The 18,297-nt window shown below is 38.8% G+C and overlaps 1 protein-coding gene across 1 annotated transcript; it reads left to right on the top strand.

Annotated features, from left to right (window-relative positions):
* The first annotated feature begins 2,558 nt into the window (after window positions 1-2,558).
* LOC121386594 (protein sister of odd and bowel-like) lies at window positions 2,559-16,793 on the top strand. Its single transcript, XM_041517545.1, has 3 exons — window positions 2,559-2,617; window positions 8,485-8,610; window positions 15,301-16,793. Exons 2-3 carry the CDS (start codon window positions 8,514-8,516, stop codon window positions 16,659-16,661), a joined length of 1,458 nt encoding a protein of 485 aa, XP_041373479.1. The 5' UTR covers window positions 2,559-2,617; window positions 8,485-8,513; the 3' UTR covers window positions 16,662-16,793.
* Window positions 16,794-18,297: the final 1,504 nt, after the last annotated feature.

The following is an 18,297-nucleotide window of genomic DNA, read 5'->3' as shown; positions in this document are numbered from 1 at the left end:
TAGCCTATAACTAATTTTGCGGGTAGTAAAATAACTTGACCAGAAACCCACATATTATGAAAACTTTATTAAAAATGGTGTCATATTTATAAAAGATCTAATGGATGAACAGGGTCGATTTTTTTAAACTATGAAGCATTTAGAATTAAATTTCAAATACGATCGAACTTTTTTTTAGAATTTTCATCTTTAATAAAAACAGTTAAAACCTTTACACGTGGGATAAAGTCAATTATAAAAAATCAACAAGTAATAACAATCCTATATTTCCTTTTAAAGTTGGTTTGTTCATTAACACTACAAATGGATGCCAAAAAATATGTACATTTTAACAAATCAACAATAGTGTCATCTTCCCAATGGAAATATTCAAATTTCGTTTACATATTATCTTCGCAAGAGTAGAAAACAATCTATAATTTACCCAATCTAATTAAAATTAGCTCCACTATTACATGTGGATCTAACAGCAGCCAGTTGGAGCTTATGTCCAACAATCAAAACCTTACTTGCAGAATCATGCCAGTGATTTAAAAAAAAATTGAAAACATTCCGAATTATCCTGAGGGTATACATGTTTCGTGTGAATTACGAATGCCGTAAAACATGTTTTATTTTATTAAATAAATAATTTGTAATGTAAAACTGAAGACTGATTTAGTTTTTAGTTTTTTTAATAAATAAATAATTTGTAATGTAAAATTGAAGACTGATAACCCATCCCGTACGTATTGGTATGGTTCGCTGTACTGCGGCCTCTAAAATAGACTCGCCCGATATTTTTAGAATTTGTATGCTCCCAAATAACGTTATAAAAGGCGAAGTGTGATTGGTCAATATTTAAATTATTATTTACAGACGAAATGCTACTTAAACATTGGAGACTACACAGTGTTGTTAGCAATCTGATTAAAATTATTTCTACTGGTCTAAATAAGGCATTCGTAATTCACATGAAACATGTCGTATACCCTCAGGATAATTCGGAATGTTTTCAAATTATTTTTAAATCACTGGCATGATTCTGCAAGTAAAGTTTTGATTGGTGGACATGAGCTCCAACTGGCTGCTGTTAGATCCACATGTAGGCCTAATAGTGGAGCTAATTTTAATTAGATTGTAATTTACCATTTCTATCTATAAAATACACAACTTTCAATATAGAATCTTACATCGAATAATAAAAACAAACACTTTTCTTTATAAAATAAAATATATAGAATCAAATATATGTGAGTTTTGCCATACACGTCCAGAAATATGGAAAGAAATTGAAATGCGGTACCAGGACCAAGGTGAACATATAGGCCTACAATTTAATAAACAGACAGTATTGTTTTGAATAAGAGGAAACCCGCTTCATTTTTCCATTAGCAGAAAGGGATCGTTTATATGCACTTTCCCACAGCAGAGGCGATCCAGGAATTTTAGCGGGGGGGGGGGGGTCCAGTCTTGAGCCTTTGAAGGGCCCCCCTCGATAGGAAATTTTCATATTTGAAGATAGCTTTAGATGGATTTGAAGTATATTCCCGTTATTAAAATCCTGCTTCTTGGTCACGAGCAGGGGGGGGGGAAGGGGGTCCAGACCCCCCCCCCCCCCCCCCCCCCCCCCCCCCCCGGATCCGCGTCTGCACAGACATATTTAAGCACATAGGCCGTACCACGGCCAGTTGTCGTGCACTGGCTGGATCGAGAAACAAACCCCAAATCAGTTGAATGCACATAGAGGTGAGACGTAACCCAGTGGTAAAGCGTTCGCTTGATGCGCGGTCTCTCTAGGATCGACCCCCGTAGGTGGACCCATTGGGCTATTTCTAAGTTCCAGCCAGTGCTCTACAACTGGTGTAACAAAGGCCGTAGTATGTGTTATCCTGTCTGTGGGATGGTGCATATAAAAGATCCCTTGCTGCTAATCGAGTAGCCCATGAAGTGGCGACAGCGGGTTTCCTCTCTCAATATATGTGTGGTCCTTAACCATATGTCTGACGCCATATAACCGTAAATAAAATGTGTTGAGTGCGTCGTTAAATAAAACATTTCCTTCCTTCCTTGAATGGAAATAACAATTTGATATGTTTTTGAAAAAAAACAGAAGGTAGGGCCTAATCTCCACAGGCCTAAATTTGCAAATAAATTTTATTATGACCGCCTAATACGGTACACATTTGGTACCTCTTTACAAAAGTTAGTTTTTTTCTTATTTTGTTTCGCTGTTTTAATCACATTTAAAGTTCGGACTGTAATATACGGCAAATTATGTTCATTTATCAATAATATCATTAATTTGTAGAGGCCCTATCAAATATATTGCAGGACGAAGTTGGCCATTAATGCCTGTGTTTTTTTTTTTTTTTTTTTTTTCCCCCCCAAATTATATCAGTCTGCGCATACTGATCTGTTAATATCACTAGTATTAAATATAATATTTAGATAAGCTATTACAATTAAAATGTTGAGAGACTGGTAATGAATAAAATAGGCCAACTTCACCCCCAATTAGCGGTGCTTTATTAAATAATTTTCGATGACAGTTATCTCCCTTTATGCATTAGGAAATGGCGAGAATTGATCGTTGAATATTTTAGACAGCTTCCATTGACGTTTTCATGTAAATGCGGTAAGTGTTATGGATTATTTGTTTGCAAAAAACACAATTTTGACGTTAATATTTAAAGTTAATGTAAGACGCTTTAGTTTTTGCCGTCAGCGATTGCGCCTGATGTGAAATTAATGGCTGAATTCTTCCGGTTTGTCAGTGGCGAAAGATTCTTCATGAGGCTACGCATAATAAATAAATGTTTTTCGTCGTTTGGTTTCCTGTAGTCTGCCCCATTCTCCTACAATTTTTTATTTATTATTATTTTTTTTGTAAATAATTTCAGTTTGGTTTGACTTAAGAAGAAAAATAAAAGTATTTTGGAAATAATAAAAGAAATACTATTTTTTTTGTGTCAGAAATAAATAACTTTTTACAATTTCCATAGCTTGAAAAAAAGGCGTTCCCTGTTGGACAGACTATAGAAAACAATCAGCTCAAAAATAAATAACTTGTAGTAAATTCCATAGTATGAAAAAAAGGCGTTCCCAGTGAAAAGGACTATATAGTTTATTTACATTGTTTAGCAATATTGGTTAATAATAAATTAAAGTTATTAAAAAGTTAAAATGAAAGAAAGAAAAAAAGGAAGAAAGGAAGAAAAGAAGTAGCCACAAAGATTTAACCGGAGCTTGTATTTCAGTCAGGCCTTCTAGATTTTTTTATAAAATCCACTAGACATGGGATAAGTGATTTTTAATATTTACAAGATACAAAAAAAAAAAAAAAAAAAAAAAAAAAAAATCACTAGCCCTACATACTTTACTTTAAGTTAATACATTTTACTAATAGTAATAATGCCACCTAAAACGGGAGATAGAGCTTAAAAACACTAAGATTGGGGGATGGGGGTGGGGTCAGGATATTCATATTTACAAAATATACTTATATGCAGCATTTGAAAACTTTTTTTCACTAGCCATCGGACATGGCAATAGTAGTTATTTACTAGCCCAACATTGAATATTACTAGCCATGGGAGTGGGGCTACCATAATCTAGAAGCCCTAATTTTCCAGACACAGAAGACAAAAAAGGTACACAAGCAACAATCACCTTTTGAATTTAGTAGAAGAATGGCAACAAAATGTTTCTCAGAAATAATTTTAGATTATAAAAATAAGGCATACACTTTTAATGTTTCATCAAAGTTAAAGTTAAAATTGTTTAATGACACCACTAGAGTACATTGATTTATTAATCGTCAAATGACTGGACATCAAACATTTGGTAATTTTTGATCTGTAGTCTTAAACCCACTATATTTTTCGATTAGCAGCAATGTATCTTTTATTTATATATAACATTTATGGGGGCAATGGTTGGGATGGGAAAACCCCCAATCGGAGAATTGTCTTAATAGTAAAGTTTGTTTCATTTAACCACACCACTAGAGCACATTGATTTTTTATCTTATCATCGGCTATTGGACGTCAAACATATGGTCATTCTGACACTGTTGTTTAGAGGAAACCCGCTGTTGCCACATAGGCTACTCTTTTACGACAGGCTGCAGGGGATCTTTTATTTGCGCTGCCCACAGGTCGGTGCAAGTGGTTTACACCTACCCATTGAGCCTTGCGGAGCACTCACTTAGGGTTTGGAGTCGGTATCTGGATTAAAAATCCCATGCCTCGACTGGGATCCGAACCCAGTACCTACCAGCCTGTAGACCGATGGCCTAACCACGACGCCACCAAGGTGATTCGATCCTACGATGTAAATACCTCAGATGAACGCTCTACCAACTAAGCTAGATCCTACCCCCTTTCCTATCAAAGGAAGGAAATGTTTTATTTAACGATGCACTCAACACATTTTATTTACGGTTAAATGGCGTCAGACATATGGTTAAGTACCACACAGATATTGAAGGAGGAAACCCGCTGTTGCCACTTCATGGGCTACTCTTTTTGATTGGCAGCAAGGGATCTTTTATATGCACCATCCCATAGACAGGATAGCACATACCACATCCCTTGATGTACTAGTCGTGGTGCACTGGCTGGAGTGAGAAATAGCCCAGTGGGCCCACTGATGGGGATCGATCCCAAACCGACCGCACATCAAGCGAGTGCTTTACCACTGGGCTACGTCTCGCTTGCCCCTTTCCCCATTGAAGATAATGTACTAGTATTTATTGCTGAACAAAACAAACAAAAATAAAACAGAAAATCCAATAATATTGGTAAAATAATCTTACAATAGCAAGGAAAGAGGGTGGTGGGATTCACAAGTATTAAATAATTGTAGAAGGGAGGGGGGAGTAGTCTAAGGATTACAAAACGTTATGGGTGGGGGGGGGGGGATATTTAAAAAAGCCAAATGCTGTGTTACATAATTATATTATTCAATGGCCCCTTAGTTATTTATAGGTATGTATAGCTACCATTAGCTTCCCCTCCACCTGTTACCGACCACGGTCGGACAGCTGGTGCCCCCTTGCATCTGCCAGTGCAGGTGGTCCCTCCTCCTACCCCCCACCCACCTTTCCTGTCCTGGACAGAGGAACCGGCAGATACCTGTGCCCATGACAGGCGTGAGCTACAACAGCTTGCTCTGAATGTGCACGTTAAACAATCCATCCATCCATCCACCATTAATTGCAGTCATAGGGAAACAGGCTCCCATTTTTGAAGTCGGTGAGTTGGGGTGGCGTAGGTTTATGCTGAATTAAAATGAATCCGGTAACAATGTTTATTCATATTAGTGTTACTATCAAACAGGTATATAGGATTGCAAACGAATCACATGCATATTTTGTGAGTAGAATAATGGGGAAATACATGGTGAACAGGTTTCAGACCAGCTGATTTTACTGGAATGTCTCCCAGCACTTCTAGAATTTTTATAAAATTCAGACAGACAGACAGTTTATTCAGTAAAAGGCCTCTGGCCCAAAATACAATTAATTTACACAATTTAAGAGCATGCGTTACATGATTTAGTCAGATAACGGTCACAAAATGTATAATATTTTGAAGAATGAACATCATTTTCTGTTGAAAAATTTTCACAGGTATGCTATACTGAACACCTTTTATGGGCCACAATATGTGATATTCCTGTCAGTAATTTACAGTTCTCAATCAAGTAAACCCCGGTCACGCTTTGAATTTCAGTGTTTGTTTTATTTACCTGTTGTTTTCTAATTTTACACTTCGCTGACATGTGGTTATCGGCAATCAGGAAAACAATTTACTTTAATGGTAACGCACATGCAATGACTCTGCTTGACCTATTTGTGTATCGGTCTGGATAATGCGTCACAGCTGCCGATACAAGATGATACCTTTTTTGTTCATCAATTAACAACGGATTAGATGTCGCCGTTATATTCTTTTGATATCGGTCTGACACGGGATAATGTCCTGTATTTGAGCAATTGGCATCACCGTTCCTGGCGACATAAATAGTAGGGCCCTAAATGTATAACCCACTACCGAATACACTGAACCATCTATTACCGTGTGTCACACTGTCGTACCCTCATTTAAATTTAATTATTTTGATAGTGGGTTTAGATATCAACCATGAGTTTGCTCAATTATTTCTCCCCTGGGGAAGGGCAAACGCGAAAACGCTAATGACGATGGATCACGCTTGACAAAAAACCAAACGTACAACACGACAAAAAACTGAAAGTTACATGATTTAAGTGTTTGTTTTATTTTACTGTTATACTCGTAAATGTGTAATGTTACAAAAAATTGTATAAAAATCCAGTTATAATTGATCAGGAATTTGGGCTAGTGCTTTATCTTGGTGGGCTAGTGATTTTCACAAACCCACTAGCCCTGTGGCTAGTGACTTTTCAAAATATTTGTCATACTCTGCAGTAAAACATCATAGGATCTTTTATAAGCCCTTTCCCATAAACAGGATAGTACATACCACAGTTTTTTTAATTGTAGTCATGGGGCACTTGCTTGGAAGTGGAAAAAGCCCGAGTTGATCGATCTTGCAACACGTCACACCTCAGGCAAGTGCTCTACAACTGAGCTACATCTGGCCCTTGTGTATAAGAAGCACAAGATGCCAGAGCTTATAGAATTTTTACAAAATTCACTAGCCATGGGATCAGTGATTTAAAACATTTATTAGCCACAATTAAAAAGTCACTATAGTGCTGTCGGAAATAGAATAAAAATGATTTTCGTCGATTATTCTTACATATTAAACAGACAAGTAAATATTTTGTAAATATCTATTTAATTATAGTCTACCTAATTTAGCATTTACTTGTTTTGGCTCTCATTGATGTACAAGGTGGTGTTTACTCTTGAAATTAAAAGAAATAAGTTGGTAAACAGGTGATTTGTGCACTTTCTTGGAACAGACTATAACAAAGTTTGGTCAACATATGTCAATTTCATTGCTGTTACAATATGTGAGGGACTGTTTCTTATGATGGTTTACCCCTATTCCTCTCCAAAACAAAATATTAGTAGACATTTATAAGTAACTTTTGAGCAAAACTGTCGAGAACCATTTTGAGTTTGTGATCTATTTTCCGGTATTAAAGGTGCTATCTCAAAGTTGCATAATGACAGCTATTGCAAATCATGTTTTTATTAAATTTTGCTTTAACATTTAAAGACTACACCTTTAACTATATGTCCATAATTATGATTATAGGAAATGATTTTATATACTAGTAGAAAATACATTTTTATTGGAGAATCTTTATCACAAACAGATGATCACATATAACTTCTGATATAGCACCTTTAAGCGGCTGCAAGATTGTTTACATTTCTACTGTATTTATATTCACTAAATATGCTGGTAAAAATTAATAATCTATGCTGCAATTCAAAATAATCAGTTATCTTTCAGTTTTAAATTAAAAGTTTGTTTAAGGGTAAATGAAATTGACACATAGCCATCAAAATGTGTTATAGCCTGTTCCAATAAAGGTCACAAATCTCCTGTTTACTGACATCTTTACATTAAATTTCAAGAGTAAATACTACCTTGTACATCAATGAGAGCCCAAACAAGTAAATGCTAAATTAGGTAAAGTATCATTAAATAGGTATTTACAAAATATTTATTTGTCAGTTTAATATGAAAGAAATAATTGACGAAAATCATTTTTATTCTATTTCCGACACTACTTTAGTCCTACTCTACTCTAACTTAATACAATTTTACTAAATAATAGTAATAATCAGATATGTCACCTAAAGAGGGAGATAGAGCTTAAAAACACCAACATTGGAGGATTGGGCTGGGGGCAGGATATTCATATTAACAAAATAAGACTTAACTACAACATTTGACCCAAACAAATTTCACTAGCCATCGGGCATGGCAATAGTAGTTATTTACTAGCCCAACATTGAATATCACTAGCCATAGGAGTGGGGCTACCATAATCTAGAAGACCTGTGTCTCCATTGTCAGTGGTACAGCGCTTGCTTGATGAGTGGTCGGTTTGGGATTGATCCCCATCAGTGGGCCCATTGCGCTATTTCTCGCTCCAACCAGTGCACCATGACTGGTACATCAAAGGCTGTGGTATGTGCTATCCTGTCTATGGGATGGTGCATATAAAAGATCCCTTGCTGCTAATCGAAAAGAGTAGTCCATGAAGTGGCAACAGCGGGTTTCCTCTCTCAGTATTTGTGTGGTCCTCAACCATATGTCCGAGGCCATATAACCGTAAATAAAATGTGTTGAGTGCATAAAACAAATAAAATATTTCTTTCTTTCTTTCCATTGTTTTGCTCAAATTTCGAAGATTTTCTCAAGCACTGGATGGTGTGTTGTGTGTGTGATACCCCTGACCTTCCGCTTATGAATATGATTACAATCATCATGTTTTTGTCAATGTCTGTATTACAGTAAACCACAACATGTTTTGTTTTGTATTTTTTAAATTAGGTTTTAGATGAAACACCGACTTTGTGAGTATGTCAGGCATATACAGCAATGAACAAGATAGATGTCACATCAACCCATATGCCAACCAACCACCATCTAGCGATCCTGTTATCTTCACTTCACCAGGTGAGTTTTACACCAGCCAATCACCATCTAGTGACTGTTATCTTCACCAGGTGAGTTTTACGCCAGCCAGTCACCATCTAGTGACTGTTATCTTCACCAGGTGAGTTTTACACCAACCAGTCACCATCTAGTGACTGATATCTTCACCAGGTGAGTTTTACACCAACCAGTCACCATCTAGTGACTGTTATCTTCACCAGGTGAGTTTTACACCAACCAGTCACCATCTAGTGACTGTTATCGTCACCAGGCGAGTTTTACACCCAACCAACCACCATCTAGTGACTGTTATCTTCACCAGGTCAGTTTTACAGCAACCAATCACCATCTAGTGACTGTTATCTTCATCAGGTGAGTTTTACACCAACCAATCACCATCTTGCAACCCTGTTATCTTCACTTCACCAGGTGAGTTTTACACCAACCAATCACCATCTAGCAACTGTTATCTTCACCAGGTGAGTTTTACACCAACCAATCACCATCTAGCAACTGTTATCTTCACCAGGTGAGTTTTATACCAACCAACCACCATCTAGTGACCGTTATCTTCACCAGGTCAGTTTTACACCAACCAACCACCATCTAGCGACCCTGTTATGTTCACTTCACCTGGTCAGTTTTACACCAACCAAACTGTTATCTTCACTTCACCAGGTGAGTTTTACACCAACCAATATTTAGTGACTACAGGGCCTGGGCTAAAAATTAATCATTTATTGCCATATAACTAGTTAAATATGTTTTGAGATAAGGTCAAATAAAAATATATATTTGTTTCTGGTTACATGTGACAAATAATTAGGGTATAACTTGAATTTTTGTTGTGAATTCCAAAAAGCTGTCAAACTGCAGAAATTGTTTGTACTTACCCAATGTCACACTTTGCAGAGATATTTTTGCATCCAGGTCCATACACACATCGTACTAAATGTTGCGTACAAAGATTAATTCCATAAATACATTGGCAATGGAGGTTGCCATCTTTGTCACTTAGCATAGAAATGGCTATATACATAACAGCGACCAGCCATATACTGTAGATCCTGAAATTAATGTGTCCCTAAATTAATGCGATTGGCGGTGGGCAGACTAAAATGCGACATGAAATTAATGCAAGTGGCCTCCCTTTGAAATATTACTTTTTTCTAACAATACACGTCTGTGTACCCTTCGGTTAAATCAGGATAAGTGTGCTAAAACCCATCCGTGCACGATGGATCATGTGTGCTTTTGACAGGGTGGCCAATGACCCTGCAATCGTCACATGTGGCTGGCATCTTGCTGGGCTATTGGACAATTAGTCTGTCTCGCAAATGATGATTTGTTTTCCAGTTGTGTTTTATAAATTTATTAGAATTTTAATCTTTGGTGGGTTTTTTTCGGACACATAGACAAAACATAAAAATAAATGCGTCATATTATTAATGTGAATAACACGACCTCGCATTTTTTCGCATTAATATTATGATCGCATTAATTTCAGGATCTACATTATATAGCCTTGACTAATGAGGGTTATCTACACAGAGATATATATATATATCTTTTTAGAAAACTCAGTATAGCACGGGTTACATATAGTCGTTAAATAAATAGATGATATTTCATGTTTTTTGTCAAATATGATTTATATCTCATCGAGTGAAGTTTGCAATCATATCTCACGAGTTGCACTTCATGAGATGAGATATAAATCATGTTTGACAAAAGACATGAAATTTTCTATTTATTACATAATGTTTGGCAATTTATCTTTATTTTTAAAATGCCAGCAGCAAAATAGTTCCAGCTTTCTTACAGTGAAGATAACACTTTCTACAGTGACGATAACACATTTTAGAGTGAAGTAGTGAAATTTTCACTCTTAAATGTGTTATCGTCACTGAGTGACTGATATTTTAAGATATTTCACTAAATGTTATTTAATAATAAGTTTTAGCTGTTCAATAACGTGGAAGCCAAAACAGACATAGTATGCAAAATCAAAATATAGTCAAAGGATTGTGTTAAAAAAGTTCCTGATTTTTTCTATGAATCATTGCCATGCACTTTGTCTATAGTAGGAGCAGGATTTAGCTCAGTCGGTTGAGTGCTCGCTTGAGCTGCTTGCATTCTAGGATTGAACTACCTCGGTGAATCCATTCAGCTGATTGGGTTTTTCTCATTCCATCCAGTGCACCACAACTGGTATACCAATTGCCATGGTATGTGCTATCCTGTCTGTGGGATGGTGCATATAAAAGAACCCTTGCTGCTAATGGAAAAATGTAGCAGGTTTCCTCTCTAAGACTACATGCCAAAATTACCAAATGTTTGACTTCAAATAACCGATGACTGGCCTCGGTGGCGTTGTGGTAGGCCATCGGTCTACAGGCCGGTAGGTACTAGGTTCGGATCCCAGTTGAGGCATGGGATTTTTAATCCAGATACCGACTCCAAATCCTGAGTGAGTGCTCCGCAAGGCTCAATGGGTAGGTGTAAACCACTTGCACCGACCAGTGATCCATAACTGGTTCAACAAAGGCCATGGTTTGTGCTATCCTGCCTGTGGGAAGTGCAAATAAAAGATCCCTTGCTGCTAATCGGAAGAGTAGCCCATGTAGTGGCGACAACGGGTTTCCTCTCAAAATCTGTGTGGTCCTTAACAATATGTCTGACGCCATATAACCGTCAATAAAATGTGTTGAGTGCGTTCGTTAAATAAAACATTTCTTTCTTTCAAATAACCGATGATTAATAAATCAATGTGTTCTAGTGGTGTCGTAAGACAAAACAAAAGTTTTTTTTGGTCTATGGTAGAACTGTCCCTCCCTAGGACAATACATCCTTCCTCAGCAGGGGTTGATGCAGAATTCTAGCAATGGGGAACCGTTTAAAAACGGCACTCCATTATTCAGAGGGGCGGGATGTAGCCCAGTGGTAAAGCATTTACTTGCTGCACAGTTGGTCTGGGATCAATCCCCATCAGTGGACCCATTGGGCTATTTCTCGTTCCAGCCAGTGAACCACGACTGGAGGCTATGGTATGTGTTATCCTGTCTGTGGGATAGGCATATAAAAGATCCCTTGCTGCTAATCGAAATAAGTAGCTCATGAAGTGGCGACAGCGGCTTACCTCTCTCAATATCTGTGTAGTCCTTAACCATATAACCGTAAATAAAATGTGTTGAGTGCATTGTTAAATAAAACATTTCTTTTTTTCCATTATTCAGGGAAGGGAGGTATTTAAAAAGGCACCTCCAGTATTCAAAAGAACACAAACATGTATTGTCTATGTAATAATCTATAATAGAAATATCAATCACTTTTAGGATCCGATACACCGTCTCAGATTTTAATGAAATTTGGTACACCTTTAGTAGTCAATGAGAAAACCTTCGAACCAACATTTTGGACTTTTAACTCAATTAATTGTCGAGATACAGATCATTGAACTTTGACCTCGTTAAAGATACCACCCATTTTCAAAAGGCTCTAACATATTTATTAATAGAAAGAAAACAATTTAAATGGTTCTTTAAAGGTCTTGAATAGACGAATGAAATTTATTATACACAAAAACATTTTTAAAAATCAATCCTAGGAAGTTCTAGTTTGACAATGACCTTTGACCTTGACCCCCAAAATATATCCTCACCAATGTTTTTCAAAACTTTACTGGATATATCTAGGATATTGTAGAAGATAGTCTGAAAATTGCAAGCTTGGTAACCCATAACATCCAGAGTTACAGTTCATTGCATGTGACTGGGGTGCAAGGTTTAACACTTTAATTAGCCTGATAGACAATATATTACTGTAATGTATGCAAATGCAGTACAAAAAAAAGGACTGAAATCGATTCCTACACAACTTTTCAAGTATGCAGAGGCGGATCGGGGGGGGGGGGGGGGGGGGGGGGGGGGGGGGGGCGCAGAGGCGTGTGCCCCCTCCCAATTTTGCAATAGTAATAATTCTATTATATATTAATTTTCAGTTTGTTACGATGCCCCTCCAATCCTCCCCAAAGTTCCCTTGGCATTCCACCTCATGTCACTTATCATAATTTATCAGCACGAGTTGATAAAAGTATGAAATCCGAGGCTTGCGGAGATATCGCAAATTATAGTGTCAGCGATATCTCCTACAAAAGCCTTTAATGGATGACAAGACACGAGACACTCGAAGGGGAGGGGGGGGGGGGGGAAGGGGTGTATCCTCTATATATCACAATACATGTATATAGAGTATTAATTATTATATACCAGACCGGCCTCGGTGGCGTCGTGGCAGGCCATCGGTCTACAGGCTGGTAGGTACTGGGTTCGGATCCCAGTCGAGGCATGGGATTTTTAATCCAGACACCGACTCCACACCCTGAGTGAGTGCTCCTCAAGGCTCAATGGGTAGGTGTAAACCACTTGCACCGACCAGTGATCCATAACTGGTTCAACAAAGGCCATGGTTTGTGCTATCCTGCCTGTGGGAAGCGCAAATAAAAGATCCCTTGCTGCCAATTGGAAGAGTAGCCCATGCAGTGGCGACAGCGGGTTTCCTCTCAAAATCTGTGTGGTCCTTGACAATATGTCTGACGCCATATAACCGTAAATAAAATGTGTTGAGTGCGTCGTTAAATAAAACACTTCTTTCTATTATATACCATAATGATTCCTCCTCTGATTCTAGGTAAAAGCCACAATACATCTACGACTTTTTTTTGAGACCTTGTTTCTGAGAATCTTTTCCGTGATGGGGCGGGACAAAGCCCAGTGGTAAAGCACTCACATGTTGCGCGGTCGGTCTGGGATCGATCCCCCGTCGGTGAGCCCATTGGGCTATTTCTCGTTCCAGCCAATGCACCGCGACTGGTATATGAATGGCTCTGGTATGTGCTATCCTGTCTGTGGGATAGTGCATATATAAGACCCCTTGCTACTAGGGATGGGACGATTATTTGATGTTAACGAAAACCGCGTTTTTTTGTTTGTTTTTTTAAATTTTATTGTTAACACAATATATACATAGGTACATAAACGAATATAAATAATAAATGAATAAATAAGTAAATAAGTAAATAAATAAATAAAGATGCATATATGCCAATAAAATACACAGTTTAATGGGACGTACTCGCACACGCACACACACATATACACATACATACATTACTTAGTATACAAATAAAATATATAGGATGTGTAAATGCTTTACACTCTGTGCAGCCTTGTGAGGCACAGTATTACCATGAGTTATAATATATAGACTCCTGGGGAAATAGTATAATATCATAAGTAACTGATATATTATGCAATAATTGAAAACTATGAACTCATGTTAGGGTTTCAAAAAGGGTATGGTAGTACCATGGGCGGATCCAGGAAATATTTTTAGGGGGGGGGGGACCAAAAAAGAAGGGCACATTGACTCGTCAAAAGGGCACCTTACTACAAGTTTTGATATTTACAATTAATATGAATTCCTACAGTTCTACGTCATAATATACTAGCAATAATGAAGTAAATTGGCGTCACTCGCGTTAGAACCTCAATGGGGCCCCATTGAGACTCAATAACACAGACACATATCTGCAAGCTTGCGCATGTACACGAAAATCTTGATTTCATTTATCTACAATATAATTATTGTTTACTTAAAAAAAAAAAAATTCTACAAACAAAAAGGGCACTTGGACATTTTGAGGGCACTTGAAAATTTTTTGGGGGGGACGCGTCCCCCTGGTCCCCCCCCCCTGGATCCGCCCATGCGGTACATGGACCATTTGGTTAAAGAAATATCACTATTGTTTTTACTAAAATAGATGTGTTTTTCTACAATGTATCTATGCTTGCTTTCGTGTTGGAAAACAGTTATGTCTGCTCACTTCTCATCAATTTCATTTTCCGAGTGGTTTGCAAATGTTTTAGAGTGCACTATTTTTTTTAAGGAAAAGGGATCTATTAGTACAGTAGTAATTTGGTTATGACGTGGTATGTATGTATTAAAGCCAAGTATTCATACGCCATGACCCAGTTAGGCTACGTTCTGTAACAACATAATTTAGTTCATTATGTTGTTTACATTTTCATTGTTTCGTGGTATGTAAGAAATAGAATACTACATTCGTATCCGTTTGATGTCATTTATCTTACAACTCGTTGTTTAAAAAACGTATCTGTACGTTTTTAAACAACTTGTAAGATAAATGGTATCAAATGGACACTCATGTATTATTTTCTATATCAAAATGACACCACTGACGTTGTTTGGTCATTCCAAACGTTTTGACATGGTCCTAGCTTGTTATTCATGAAAATAATATTTTTGATAATGTGGATAATAAAGAAATTATTACAATCGCGTGTGAATCGTACTGAGTTTACGAAACTCGTGTCAGGATTGTTGTATTACCCACGCTCTTGCTCGAGTAATACAACAATCCTGACACTCGTTTCGTAAAATTAATACGACACACAAGCTCGTATAATAATCTCTATATATCCCCTGTTTGCCATTAGATTATGATAAGCTATGTGTGTCCATCATTATGCAAAAGTGTTTGTGAAATAGGCCTAATATTAAAATCTCGTAAAATCATTTATAGTAAGTATTGGAAACTTTGTTTCTGAGATTTTGTTTTTAGAAACAAAGTCTTCAAGACTTTGTACATATTTTGTGGCCTTTCCAATGATTCTTTCATATTTGTTACAGCTCAATGGAAAACCTTCCCAGTGGAGAAGCAAGGCCATGTGACGTCACCACACAACAATCATGCCGTCATGACAACGGCAACACTGGGGTCGTCGCATGGCAACCAAGTGATGGTGAACCTGGAACCGAAGAGTTTGCACAACTATGCAGCCTACTACCCTCCTTGGTCGGCCACGGGACCTCTCCACCTGCCCGCGGTGGGAGGTCACGGGTCATTCGGGCAGATGTTGGGAACAGTGGACCCACCACGAGTTTGTGTGCCCGTTTCTGCTCCGCTGAACAGGCAGGACATTATTCCAGTTGTCGCGAATGTCAACCACGCGGGTTCTGCTGTGAACATGGCACCAGTGCATGTTGGTCGTGACGGGTCCGTGGCAATGGCCGCTTCCCACAGACAGGAAATGGACGGTGCGTCGATGGTCGTGGCGCACATGCCCGGTGCGATGCAGAAGGAGTATTGGCCGTCTGCGGTGAGCAGCATGCACGCAGAAAACATCATCGCCAACAGCGGCTTGGTGGCGTCGGCGGGTCAAACGTCGTACAGTGTTCTTGGTTCCGTCACGTCATGCTCTTACGCCAGTGCAGGCTCGGTGATGTCGCAGCTTGAGAATTCGAAATTTCAACCAACCCGCGATAGGTCGCCCATTTATCAAGCAGGATTACAGGAGGCAGTGGTCCCGTCAAGCTGTGGTAAAGTTGTAAAAGAAATGACATATTCCATACCAACTGCGTCCCAGTCTTACCCTGATGTAACGTCTTCGGGGGCTTCTATGAACGAGGCAACGCTGCATCAGTCTTACCACAAAACTGTCACAAGTTCTAACGTCACGGACAATCAGACTGTGGACTCTTCACATCACGAAGACATAGTTGCAAAGGCGTTGAGCCAGAGTCTCAATTCGGACAGTGACGTCACGGGTCACTATGGTAATTCAATTCAATTCGGTGACGTCAGACAGACCTTTTCGACTGTAGACAAGCCAGTTCAGTTTGCTTCGGATTTGTGTAATTCTGTCAACAACTCTTCATACGGTTCAACCGTGAGACAAGATTTTGTATCCAGCGAGCAGAAACCCGGACGACGTGGTCCCGGGCGCCCACCTGGATCGGCGGTGTCTGGAGACGACGACCACAAGTCTAAGCCCTACGAGTGCGAGTACTGCGAGCGCAGGTTCAAGCACACGCAGCAGCGACGCGTGCACGTCATGTCGCACACGGGCGAGCGTCCCCACGTGTGTCCGTACTGCCAGAAGGGCTTCAAGACTCTGGCGCAGAAGACGGACCACATCCGCGTGCACACGGGCGACAAGCCTTACAAGTGCACATCTGCTGGCGCGAGTTCGGCAAGTACGCCACGATGAAGAAGCACCTGAACACGCACCTGGACACGCCGCCCTACCCGTGTCCGCACTGCGACCGCGCCTTCTACCTGGCGGAGCGGCTCAAGGTGCACGTCCGCGAACACACCGACGAGCGGCCGTTCAAGTGCGACGAGTGCGAGCGGGCGTTCAGGAACCCCAACCACCTCAAGTTCCACAAGATGGTGCACTCCGGGGAGGTGCCGTTTCGCTGCGAGATCTGCTGGAAGGGCTTCCAGGACAAGGTGAAGTTCGACCGTCACCAGATCTGTCACCAGAACGACAACCTGCTGCGGTGCGCCAACTGCCAGCTGGGCTTCGCGCGGGTCGAGGAGATGACCGAACACTTCGAGACGTGTCGGGCCGGCGAAAACAGCACAAAAACACCGACTGGATGGGTTTCATTTTAGCATCCAGTGAGGCGGGCCATCAATTAAAAAGACATGTATAACAATGCCTAGAGGGCTGGTGAAAAACACTACAAAAACACCAGCTGGATGGGTTTCATTTTAGCATTACAATGCCAATGGGGCCGGTGAAAACAGCACAAAAACACCAACTGGATGGGTTTCATTTTAGCATCCAGTGAGGCGGGCCATCAATTAAAAAGACATGTATAACAATGCCTAGAGGGCTGGTGAAAAACACTACAAAAACACCAACTGGATCGGTTTCATTTTAGCATTACAATGCCAATGGGGCCGGTGAAAACAGCACAAAAACACCAACTGGATGGGTTTCATTTTAGCATCCAATGAGGCGGGTCACGCCAAGGGGGCTGGTGAAAACACTACAAAAACAGCAACGAGATGACCCACCTCGTTTTAGATGCAATGAGGCGGGCTATTTATTAAAAAGACACGTATAACCAGAGATGGGGCGATTACGTGAAAAAAGTAATCGATTACGATTACAATTACTTTAGAATGTCACGATTACGATTACAAGATAATTGAAAGTAATCAATTACGATTGCGAATACATTGTCTAGCAATCACGATTACAATAAAAATCTACACAAATAATAAAATGATGTTACCACCATGAAGTTATGCACTTTATTTTACAACCATACCGATTTGATTCATTGAAAGACATAATGGATAATTTTGGATTATTTATTAAATTATTTCAAACATTTATAAACGTATGTATAATGCAGGGAGGGAATCAGTTTTCAAAACCAGATTTATTATTCTTAAATTTGTATTATTGACGAAAAGGTACCCATAACCATAGGTATAATTATTGTATCGATGCATAACATATATTTTTTGTTATATTATTGAAATAAGCCATAATTAGTAATTGCAAACTGTCTGATCACTGTTACTTGTTTTGTTTTTTATTGTTTGTAGAACGTATACCATTTAATACCATCCACAAATTAAAATAAATTATTATTTCTATAAAATCTATAAATGAAGAAATAAAGAACGAAAGAAAAGAACAAACAAGTAAATAAATAATTAAATTGATATCTGCATACATATACATGTGCACAAGTTAGTTGCTCATTGCATTTAATTGTTGACATTCTAAAAATGACTATTATTAATGAATCGATTTGCAGTCATGCTTGCTTTGTGCCATATGTTAAAGAAGAGGACAATTAAGGCATTTGGCCTGGTATGCATAT

Source organism: Gigantopelta aegis, chromosome 12 (genome assembly GCF_016097555.1).
Source record: "Gigantopelta aegis isolate Gae_Host chromosome 12, Gae_host_genome, whole genome shotgun sequence".
Lineage (NCBI taxonomy): Eukaryota > Metazoa > Mollusca > Gastropoda > Neomphalida > Peltospiridae > Gigantopelta > Gigantopelta aegis.
The sequence above is the reverse complement of the archived record's forward strand: the minus strand, read 5'-3'. Positions and strand labels throughout refer to the sequence as shown.

What these genes read in the sequence shown, in the direction of transcription:
- LOC121386594 (XM_041517545.1), top strand. Translation starts at nt 8,514, where the DNA reads ATGTCAGGCATATACAGCAATGAACAAGATAGATGTCACATCAACCCA. An exon ending in TGTTATCTTCACTTCACCAG is followed by an intron (nt 8,611 to 15,300) that starts GTGAGTTTTACA and finishes TATTTGTTACAG; the next exon opens with CTCAATGGAAAACCTTCCCA.